General features: G+C 40.8%; 1 protein-coding gene across 1 annotated transcript in view; it reads left to right on the top strand.

The window, feature by feature from the left end:
• LOC132973855 (tight junction protein ZO-2-like) overlaps positions 1–9,475 on the top strand; it is a 75,853-nt gene extending 66,378 nt beyond the window's left edge. The window contains exons 21-23 of the mRNA XM_061037486.1: positions 1,303–1,779; positions 2,389–2,474; positions 4,119–9,475. Coding sequence (XP_060893469.1) covers positions 1,303–1,779; positions 2,389–2,474; positions 4,119–4,266 — 711 coding nt within the window. The 3' untranslated portion in view covers positions 4,267–9,475. The remainder of the gene's footprint in view (positions 1–1,302; positions 1,780–2,388; positions 2,475–4,118) is intronic.
• Positions 9,476–12,230: the final 2,755 nt, after the last annotated feature.

The raw sequence follows: 12,230 nt of genomic DNA, 5'->3' as shown, positions 1-12,230 counted from the left end.
ATTTCAGCACCCAAACGTTTCAAAGGTATTTGTCAGTGTGTGCAGGAGTTTGTCTGACATTTTTGTTAATTAACAACAATGCATTGCCCAATATTGGCTGCCTATGACTTTTTGTTTTGTTGGAACTGGTATTTATATTTTTTAATGTTTTACTAGAATCATATCAAAGTCTAAATTCCTGCTATTGTGTAAAACACGACCCTGTATACCAAAAACCAATCAGTTCTACACCCAGAATACACAAAATCTAGACCCCTTAGCCGTTAAAGATTGATCCTGAATATTATAGAAAATGTAGATTTTTTCTAAATGGTTCCTTCTGCAAAACCATTAGAAACAACCTTTTTTTCCACTTCAACATAAATATATGCCCATGATCAAAGGCACTGCTTTAGTTTCCTCTGTCCTCTGTCTGTGGGGGGAGGATTTCCATGAACTTGATATTTACTCATAATGAACTCACTGGTTGTGGTTTTTTTTGTCTTTTTGCCAAGATTTATGCACTGAGCTTCATGAAGCTGAAGATGCTCCAAAGACTGGGAGAAATATTTAAGAGAGCTTTCAAACTTTAGAGGTTAACACACTGACCTCTGAATCTCATGTTCAAATAAATATAAAAGAAAATGTAATAATAAACACAAACCTTCCTTTTGCGTTTATCCTGCAATACAAAACCCAGATGATGAGATCAGTCTTTCTCTTTTGGACATATATGTAGCACATGTTTTGGTACAATACAGCGGCAACACAAGAAAGTATCTGTGCTTAAGAATTGAACTTAGCTGGAGTTCAGGACAGCAAACTTTGTCCAACTATTATTATTCCAAATACTCTTTCAAACCCTTTTAAACATGAGATATAGAGATCTCTTCTTAAACTGATTGACAGTTACTCAACCCCAGCATACAGTATAACTCCTGCTCACAAGATGTGTAATGTAACATGCAAAAACCTTTGTTTTGTTATTGATGCATCTTAAAGGATGCCAGAGATCTAGAGGAAACCTGCAGTATTACAGACCCTGATAAAGAAGGGGGTACCTGTGTCATTGCATCACTCAGACGTGTCTCAAAGCAGAATCATTCTAAATATTGAGGTGCAATCACTGCGGTGTTAAAGGGATAAACAATCCTGTCAGTGTTTACTGTAAAATCATTTTTGCTTAAAGACCAAATGAAAGACGTTAAGCTCAGTGCAGCTCATGTGGACATCATGAGTGTTTGCTCGCAGTGGAAGCTGTGTGTCACCTGAGAACTGTTACTTTCACTCACTGAATGTTCTGCTTCTAACCCCAACGTTCAGGTAAAACTTTCTCTCAGAGACACTCCTGTCCTCGTATCCAGCTCCACCAACCCACACCTTCACCACCGCCAACACCACCCGTCACCGCCCAGCTGCAGCAGAAGTTATGACTCTCCGTCCAGCAGCAGCCCGGCCAGCAGCAACAACGACCCCCCGCCCCCAATTTCACGTTCAGCCGGCTTCTCCGGCCCACCACCCCCACCTCCACTCCATCACTTCAACTCCTGCAGCAGTCCGCGGTCCCTAGGGGCCCCCCAACTTCCCAGCAGCAGTAGGAGTATGGCGGAGATGGCGCATCACTCCCCTGCAGCTCTGCCCAGTGTGAACGTAGCCGCCTGCAGGCAGCAGGCAGAGGACAGCCCGGTGGACGATCCGTCCATGAGGACCTTCCTGGGAAAGATTAAAGCCTTTGAGAAGCTGGATCACTTCGCCCGAGCACAGAGGATTCTGGAGGTCCAGGAGGCACACAATGCCAGGGTGAGGACTACATGTTGCAGTAGCCGCTTTCTGTTTACCCAGGAGACACCTGTGTTCCCTGGAAGCCAATCATAACTCTTCCTAAATCTAACCAAACTGTGACCGTTTCACTAAATGAGACAAATTAGTCACAGTTTGGTTAGATTTGGGAAAACTGGACTTAAATGGTAATCCATATCTATATCAAACAAACATCTCATCTTGCTTTCTTATAACAGTCAAAAATATCATTCATCAAGAGTCTTTGAAAATGTAAAAAAAAGTCTGTTTTGGCAGCGTGCAGTGCAACACTACATCTGACACCTCCCCCCCAACAGTTTCAGGCATTCAAATGTACTATATAGAAATAATACATGTAGTTTCTGACGGTCTATTTGGCTGTTGTAGCTCATAGAGGGACATCAGTATAAACTTCAGTCTGTTTCATAACCAGCTAAAAACTCCCCTCAGTAGCTTTAAAGATGTTTTCTAGTTGTGTAAAGAAAGTGTTACTGGTACTTTCTAAATCCAGTCCTGAGATTACTAAGTGTGAATCCCATTTTAGTATCTGTAGTGATAAGGTAATTCTTGCAGCATGCACAGTTGGTTACATCCCATCTTTGTTTGCAGGTGGAAATCGCTCAGAAGCATCCGGACATCTACGCCGTTCCTGTGAAGACGGCCAAGCTGGATCACAGTCGCCCTCAGCCTATCGGGTAGGCTCACTACTGCCATACGACTGTTTCCGAGCTCCGCTGTGAGTTTTTGTCCAAGTGTTTGTGTGTCTGTTTGCAGTGTTTCAAACACATCACTGACAGAGAGAGAGAGAGAGAGAGAGAGAGATCAGCAAGTGCAGGATGAAGACACATTTCAGAGTTAACAGCCAGCAGAATACTCTTCAGATTTCAGTCCATGTTAATCAAAACCCACTGCGGTTAATAAATGTTGCTGAATCCTGCAGGGGAATCTCTGGTTTCAAGTCTTCCCCAACACAGCATGATGTTCATTTAGTCAATTATTGTCCCATTTAAAGTCAAACAGACCAGAAAGCAGGGGAGGAGTTGTGGGAGGGGCTAGCAGGGATTGACAGGTTTCACCCTGTTGTCCAAATGCCACTTCTAGATCAAAAACAAAAACCAAGATGGCAACAGCAAAAATGCTTAACACCGGTTTAAAAACAGGAGTTCATAACTTAATGGCTGGCTATTACCATTTCTTGTGTTTTTGATGAGATTTTAAAGATGGATATCTGAGGCAAACTCCACACCAACCCATTAGTAGTTAAACATCTGTACACCTGTTTATGGAAATCCATCTGATTTATATCTTCTTCTTTTTTCCATAGGTTTATTTTTGGGCTTTTCATGCCTTTATTTTAGAGACAGGACACTGGAAATAGTCAGAAATTGGGAGAGAGAGAGAGTGGGGTATGACACGTGGGAAAGGATCCACAGGTCAGACAAGGCTGCCGCTTGGGGGTACTTTATCCTCCGTACTTGGGGTACGCACATTGACCAATAGGCTACCAGCGCTCCCTAGACATCTCTAGAGAGCATAGTAGGCCACTGAGGCTGTATACAACTACCTGATGGGTGGGATGTTAACAACAGACATGCTACACTTGAGGAGGTTACTGTTATGTTCATTCTCAGATCTTAACTTAAACATCAATAATCAATAGTAACATTATATCAGCTCTGGAGATGACAGGTGAACTTGTCTGTACAGTCAGCATCCCGTCTCATTAACATTTTCCTACAAGGACGTAAACGTCCCGGTGTATCAGTTTAAAGAGTGACCGTGTTAACCAGTGACCTCAGCCAAATGCTTCCATAAATAAGAAGTATTTACAGCAGCTGAAGAAAACAGAAAGTGTCCTCTCGGATGCATCTTTGTTTAGTTTTCATTATAATGTCACAATATACTCATCATATATCAATTAATGAAAAACTAAAATACAAAAACAACCACGGAGGCACTTGAACCAAAACACCAATATTGTTTCCACTAGTTTTACAGGTTTCCATGTCGACCTTAAAACAGAACAGATCTGTTGTCAGCTAGTTTGACAGGCAGTGACAATCACACGCATCGTACAGATGTGGATGATTGTTGACTTAGTGTATAAGTTCCTGCTGCCGTGTTGACTCTGTCACATCCCCTCTGCCTCCACACTGCCCCCTCCCGTCCATGAGCATACTGCTTATCGCTTCTGCGTCGCCCTTATATCTCGAGGATGCTCACGCCGACGTGCCAAAAGGTGGACAGGGCAGCCATCGTGCGTACGCATACACGTAGTTAACAGCTCGTATTTCTCCACCCTGCGTGTAGCTTATACTGTATTTTCTGTCTCCCTGCAGCTCCAGCTCTCATTCGGACCCCCAGACTCCTCCTCCTCATCTTCCTCCCAAAGAGCGAAGTCCCTTCTACCATGGCGAACAGGAGAGAGTGGAGGACACAGGATACTTCAACGCCAACTCCTACCAGTACCAGGACACTGAGCTGTAGGGTCTGCACACCCTCAGCCCCCTGGACCAACATGTACCATGCACTGCTGCACATGAAGTTCACACACTAACCATTCCATCACGTCTGCACAAAACGCTGCTGACTTTGAACTGACTCTTGCTTCTTTAGTATCGACCTGAAAATAATCTTTCTTTCTTTTTTTTTTCTTTTTTTTGCTTCAAGGAAGTCAAAGCAATCTGTGCTATCCGTTTGGATAGGAACACACTGTCTACGCTTTTATGTTCGTTTTGAGTGATTCTTTCTTATGTACAACTTTAAATGGTCCAAACTGAGTGACTTTGGAACCACTTGTTTTCTTGCCTATGCAACTTTTTCAGTTTGTGCACAGCAACTGAAACCTATTGCCACGAGTTCTGTCCTCACAAAAACCTCAACAAACCCCAAAACCCACAAAGCGCTTTATCACATCACCCCCTTCTTTTTAAGCTCCTAATATTGCCAGCCATGATCGACAAAGGTTACGTATATATTCTATTATACAGCATATATATATTATATATCTAAAGTCAAGTGTTTATACTCTGTCTTTGCATTCCTACGTATATATGACAATGCAGTATATATCTATATATACATATATATATATTCTATCTTGTAACTCTGGAATTTGTTACAATTTTTTGAAGTGCCTTTTCCTTTTGTTATTCCCATGAGGTTTGGGTTGTCTTTCCTCCGCCCCTCAGCCACCCAGCCATACTTAAACCTCTGCTGCTGTCAAGCTTAAAGGGAAACCAGGGAACCAGTGACACCGAAACCTTAATGCTGTCCCCTCACACTGTACTGTTTGCAGAAAACACACCAACAAAGATACAGTTCACACCCTGCAGCCAGACAGTCTGCCAAGTGTAGGAACGTCATGTCTGATCTCTAGAGCCACACCAATCCAAAACAACTTCAGACTGTAGAAGTTAAAACAGCCCGCTCACTTAAGAAAACCAAGAATTTGGAGCAATAATCAAACAGAAATAATGGAATTGGCAAAAACAGTGAATTTGTTTCATATTTGCACAACATCAAATTGATTTGCAAATCATGCAATTCGTTATACAATTATCAGTTCTCAATTAATGAACTGACAGAAGAATAGATAGTTACATTTCAGAGGTGCATCAATGTTCTAAGGTTGTAATCAAGGTTGTCAAAATTTTTAACATGTTGATACTCTGCATTATAACGTGTTTTATAATGATACAGTTGATGCTGTTTTAATGATCGATAGTGTCAAAAAGTACCAAAGCTTTAAAAAAACAACTTCAGATCTTCACTTAGACATTTTACCTAAAAGCTGCTGCGAGAGAAGTGTAGAGCAGCGATTCACTCAAAATCACAGATCAACAAATACCGACCTTTCTCAAGACCTTTGAGAGTCTCAAGAAGATGCAATAGTTATGTCTACGTCTCTTCCAGCCCTGTGTAGAGGTCGCTAATTAATAAAAGAAGTAGAAAAATACTTTACATATCTATTTCTTAAGTAAGTTGTAAAGGAGAGGAACGAGTCCATCAAAAATGTGCAAGTAAACTTCTTCACATTGTTGGAAATTGCACAAATCATGTGAAAGTTCTGGGTACTGATGTGTTTTGTGTTCTGAGATGATGTGCAGGAGTTTATCTGCAATTTCAGATGGAATAATTCCTCTCAAACTGTTTATGATACTACCGGTCATTACAAATAAAAGAGATTGTATCCGTTCAAACATGTGGTATCTAAAAGCATCAAGGTCTCAAAAATATTGACAACCTTCATTTATATATGAATGACACTTATTGAATTGTCCCACTTTCTGCTGCGACTTAGTCTTTTTCTTTTTGTCGACTTTAATGCTCAGCTTTCATCGCTGGGCTTTTTAACCTCACAGAAGAAAATGCTCATACAATGATTTCTTTGTCTTCGGATGTTCTGCTTATTATGTTCCTGCAGGTGGCGCCATCTTCTGTTTGTTTAGCTATGATGGCTATCACTGCCTAAGCTAATAACTCTTATGAAATGACAAGTTTAGCTGTTTACTATTTGTCTTATTGTCAACAAATCCAATGTTAAGATGCAAACCAACAATGAGTTGATCCACCTTGTGTTGTGTGTGTGTGTGTCCACTGCAGGGCGGCCATTGTTTGATTCCCTCAAATCAGGAACCTTAATGGTACCACACACACTGTACACACAGCCATTCACTCATGCAAGCACTGCAGCAATTTATTATTTGAGCAGATAGCAAACCTACCAAGTGCAACTTTAAAGGTATAATAAGAGACTTTCAGAGTGCTGCATGTTCGAGTGGTTCCACTTTACCACCAATCTCGCAAACCAAAACTAACCACACCACTTCCCCTCCTCCCCCACCCGCTCTCTGTGTTCTGACCGAGTGCAGCCTTTTGTAGGACTGAAGTATTTGAGACCAAACTAAATCTTTTCTTCGGATCTTAAATTGTTCTCCAGTGACGCCATTATGCCTCTAACAACAGCGTCCCTTAGTGGGCAGGACCGGTTCTCCCCCCCCCCCCCCCCCCCCCCCCCCCCCCCAACATATAAGGGAGTTTGACTTCACTCTGTTTTAAGGAAGTCATTACTTAACGATATAATTGATATCTGCTTTATTCTTTAAAATGTTGCATTTTATACCTTTAACCATCATTTTTGCTGCTTGGGTCTGTACAAAGGAAGGAGAAAGCCAAGTGGTATACTGTACTGTATAATCAACCCCTCAAACCAGGACCCTCAAGTGTACCTTAAGATCTTGCTGGTGCTCTTCCATGTTTATGCACTTAGACATTTTCTAAGTCTCGTTAGTCATTAGATTAAACTGACTTCCTCTTTGGCATAAGAGCTAACCATTAGCATACTTACAGCTAACCAGTTGCATACTGAAAAACTCACCGTAGCCTGTGGTTGTGTCTGAAATCAACCACTCATTCCCTACTCCCTACATAGGGAGCTCTTTGTAGTGGACTATATAGTACACTAATATGCAAAATAAATAAAATGCATGATAGTGAATAATGATTGGATAGTTAGTGACCATCGGTTGTTCACTACATTTTATGATGCATTATGGGATACAATAAGTGCACTATATAAGTTATCACAATGCTTACTCAGAATTTGGACTTCAAAATAGTGTATTCCCTATAAAGTGTACTTTATAAATAGTGTGATTTCAGACACAGCCTGTGACACTTGACTCAAGGGCTAGCTAGATAACGACAAGTGGATAGACTTACACATAATCAGACAAATCTGAATTGAATTCAGACCCGCAATGCATAATATGGTTTTATTTGGCGTCAGGTAATAATTAGTAGGATATAACTCTGTATGTAAGCACAGAATAAAACAAAATATTTATTTTAATTGTGATGAAACCAGCACTATGTAGTGTTGTGTTGTACAGATAATTATTGGGTTCGTCAAGCCCGCTTCTCGTAATCCAAAGCCTTATCTATTCTTCCTCTGTGCCATAGAGCTCCTCTGTTTTTCAAAATAAAACACAACAACTTAAAAGAACACCAAATGTGTATTATGCCACTGCTCAAAGTAGTCCCAAACATTGGACTATTCGCTGCTGTTCAAGCGTCCAGCTGTTGTAAACAACTATTGAGCCTTTTTAAATAATTAAAATATATATTTATATGCTTTTTTAAGTCCTATGTAAACACCTTACCGTATGAAGAAACACACATTGTTGGTTTTGGTCTTTATGTGGATTTTTATGACAATAAGAATAAGACAGAGTAACAGCAGACTTTGAATGGAGCGTGTGTAAGAAGCGACAGAATAAGACAAGAGGAATATCTTGATTTGGAGCCGTTGGATGTCGTGCCTAAGTTTTCACAGAGAAACTTGTCAAGATGTAAAAATCTCAAATGCAGGATCCACCTGAAGGCCTTCATCATGTCATTTGATTATGTGATGTATATTTTCTATTCAAAAACAAATATCACTGTCAGAGGCCCTTTAGTGACATGGATGATTGTGGGCCTTTTCATGATGGCTCTGAAAGTAGAAACAGCTTCTGATCCAATATACGGAGCCACTAAGAGGCTCCGCCCATGGGCAGAAAAAATAAATGACGTTTCAGGTGCACAGGAAAAACTATGTTGTAAGCACCAGAAACTTTCCCATGAGCACAAGAAAGTTCCTCGTGATCACTAACAAGTATTGTGTGTGCACCAGTGAGTTTCAGTTTGCCTCATAGGATTGACTTACTTGTCTTTTGCCAACTCTGACAACCAGAGATATGTTAAAGAGTTTCATGTGTGCACGCAATACTTTCTCATGTGCACAAAAAACGTCCTTGTGAGCACTTAAGTCTTTCTCATGAGCTCCTAAAACTCTCTAGTGAGCCTGAATAACTTAACTCTGATTAGTGAAAATGTACAATGTCTTTAACAATTGAAAAACTTCATTAAGAGCTTGTAAAACTCGAATGAACCAAAATAATTCTTACGAGCACATAAAACTTTCTCATGATCTCGTAAATATCTTGTGAGCTCACATGAAAGATTTTTGTGTGCAGGAAAACTTCCTTAAGAGCACACATAACTTGCTCATGAGCACAAGATATTCTCTCGTGAGCCGGGGTTAGTTTTGTGTGTGCACGAGAAACATATTCATTTATTTTCAATCCATATCCTTTTAGGGGCTCAGTACCAATCAAACCACAGAGGGAGACATATGGTGTTGTTTACGCTCGCAGACATTTCCTTCCACAAAGCTACCAGAAATGGAGAACAGCAAGAGTAAAATCTTAAATGAGCTGGCTAAGTCATTTTTGTATTAAGTCATCCACAGAGGGGGTTACATCTTATTTATACTCCCATAAGAACCTGTGACGGAGGAGTGTTGATCGGAGGCCACATGCTGTATAACCCACAGAGAACTTGTCCCAGCTGTGAGAGGGACTGTGCGCTCTGTCTGGGTCTTGGTGACTGTGGTTGAAGGGCCTCGGCTCTCTTTCTCCGTCAGTGTGAATGAACGGTGTCTCAGATGTTTCAGATATTCTTGATTGTATTTCTCAGTTCACTCTTTACCTCCACTCACGAGTTACAAAGTGCTGACTGCTGTTGTTGAATTCTTGTACTGTGTCATGGCAGAGGGTTGTGTTACAATGACGACGAGAGGAATGACTGTTTCTGCTGAGTTTTTCCATGTTTTCACCTTAAAACACCAAATAAAACAAAAGTCTTAACCACATGTGTAGTGAATGTACTGTGATCCTTTTTTACCTGTTAGATTAGTCTAAGTCTGGTCTCTATTAGAAGCGTCCTCTTTTAGGGTTACACAGTGTGTTAAATCAGTGGTTCATTTGTAAATCCTGAGGTCAGGGAGCAGACAGAGAGTGTTGTTTCGGTCGGGCAGGAGGAGACAAAAAATTCAGGGAAACCTTAAAAGCACACCTGAGCATTCACAATAATCACTCGTGTGCATCTCTCTCCTTCTCCCTCTCTCTGAGTGATCAGTTGAGAGAAGTTCTTCCACGTCATATTATGTGCTGTCCGAATTCATCATCATCAAGTGTTCATGTCTGTACTGTATCCCGGGGGATACAAGCATTTGAGAGGCTGTGGGCTGAAGGGGCAAATCTGGGTGCACTTAATTTTACGAGGAACACTGAAGGGAGGTTTAGGTCATGTGACTTTGTGCCGACATTCAAATTCATACAAATCATTTGTATAAATAAATCCAAAATGGCGGTGTGCGGTGACAAAGACACCGACCATGAACTCAGTGTTGTTATTTGTTCATGTTTCTTAAGAGTTTGGGGGTATTTCGTTTTTGAGACTAGTTTTGTAAGGAACATTTGAACAATTTCTTGTTGAAAAACAAATAATTCGATTTTCACAAACTTGATTATCAGGCATTAAAAGTTTGTATTCGCCCATATTATTTCCAGATTATACATAAAAATGTCAACTCTGTGCACAGGGGTCTGGATTATCAGCATGGGAAGTGTTCTGGTTTACGTTGTATTACGAGCATAGTGACCACTTACGTAGTAGGCTTTGATGTATGCGGGAGAAACATTATGGACAGCAACAAAACTGACAGAACGTTATCCAACATAGGAGCTCCTATCAGCAGTATTCTGATGATTCATTTCTCTCTATAAACTGATACTGTATCTGTGTTCAAGTGCAGTTTACAGTCTGTTCTCTATCAAACATGAGAGTCGTTCCTCTAACTGCTAGCTTCACTGGAATTGCGATGAAATTTGCATCTGTTCCCATCGGCATATATCGCCACAAGATGATAGACTATATATGCCTAAATCAATATCAATAATTACAGCAAATATTAAATCTTTTTACATAGGTAGGATCATGTTGTTTTAAAACCATAGACTGTAAATATGAATGGACGAAGCCTGAGTGACGTCAGCCATCTGTTCCTGCAGGGGGCTCCGGAGGCTCATCGGAAGCAGCCACCATGCTGGAAATTCTGTCTCAGCTTGACTTTCAGTCAACCTAACAACAGGCTGAGAGCCGAAGCTGAGGCGGGTTTAAAGCCTCCTGACGAACTGTTACATCGTGCCCACCTGTCAATCATTCAGGTACACGCCCAACTATGGACAACATGTTATTCTTTCTCAAAACTAAGCCATTTTCTAAAAATTCACCCCCGTACAGTGTGTGCCATTGATCACAATGACTAATCCGACCTCTTTCATTTTGTACCAATGATTTGTACCAGGCTGTAAACAGTTTATTTGTGATGTAAAAACATTTTTTTGCCAGTCATGTGTACATGAATTCAGGTGTTCCTTGAGCCAGCCTCAAGCAGACACTCGACGAACTGCAGGATTTTGTACTTCCGCATTGGTTTTGAAGACCGGAGGTTGCCGCTTGTTTAAAACCTGTTCATCGTTACATGTTGTGCATAAAACGTACAATCCTTTTTCCTGTTGCAGCAGATGTACAACAGCTGTCTTTGGTAAAGCAGGGAAACCTCCATCAGCAAATTTCCATACATACATGACCAGATCATCCTTTTCTATCCAGTACTTATTTCTATATTTAAGATTATTTGATGAACTAAATATTTCCTCTTAGTGCCACCTATCAGTCTTCAGGGAAGCCAGTCTTCTCGATTCAGAATCAAACATTCATATGAACTTCTGTGTTGTAGAAGGTTGGTAAGTATCTAAGTCATATAATGCACTACATGTAGGTTTTCATACTGTAGTTTTCACATGACATCACACTTATGGAACTGCCCACCTGGCGGGAACCTACTGCTGCATGGAACGGAGAACTTATCGGTCTCAGTTGTCACCTATGTGTTTTAACCAGTTTTGGATTTTAAATGAGAGATAGTTGTTGCTCACTTGGAAGGACTAATCGACGAGGGGACGAGCCCGGGTTGTACTTCTAAATAATTTAATCAGAGAAAGAAAACCAGAGAGGAGGAGATTGTGGATCAATGCTGTCTCTGTGAGGGAACAAAAAATGGACTACTCCTAATCTTGAAATGATATGTTAATGTGTTAACTTCAGGGGCAGTGGCAGTGACTCAGTCCGTAGGGACCAGAGGGTTGCTGCTTCAAGTCCTGGTGAGGTCTGAGTCTGGAATTCGGTCTGGTAGCTGGAGAGGTGCCAGTTCACTCATAATGTTTCTATTATTATAGAAACACCTCATTTTTGTCTCAAGAGAATTTGATGAAACTAATATAATAGAAATATTTGATCCTTTCTGGATCATCTTAATTTTTTCAATATCTTATCTTTCTTTCTTTTAGTTATTGCTCTGACTCGTCCTGCTGCAGGTGTTCTTTGTGGTCCGACTGCTTTCTGTCCAGGACTCTGCAGTGTTGTTAGCCACTACGCTGCAGACTACTAACATTACTGCCCCAGAGCACTGACTGACAGTGACAGCTAGTGATCCTGGTATTATCGTAAGAAAATGTTAACTAGCTAATGTTAGCTAATGTTAGCACTCAGCTATGCTTTGA

Source organism: Labrus mixtus, chromosome 5 (assembly GCF_963584025.1).
Source record: "Labrus mixtus chromosome 5, fLabMix1.1, whole genome shotgun sequence".
Taxonomy (NCBI): Eukaryota; Metazoa; Chordata; class Actinopteri; order Labriformes; family Labridae; genus Labrus; species Labrus mixtus.
Note: the sequence above shows the minus strand (reverse complement) of the source record. Positions and strands in the feature narration are given on the sequence as shown.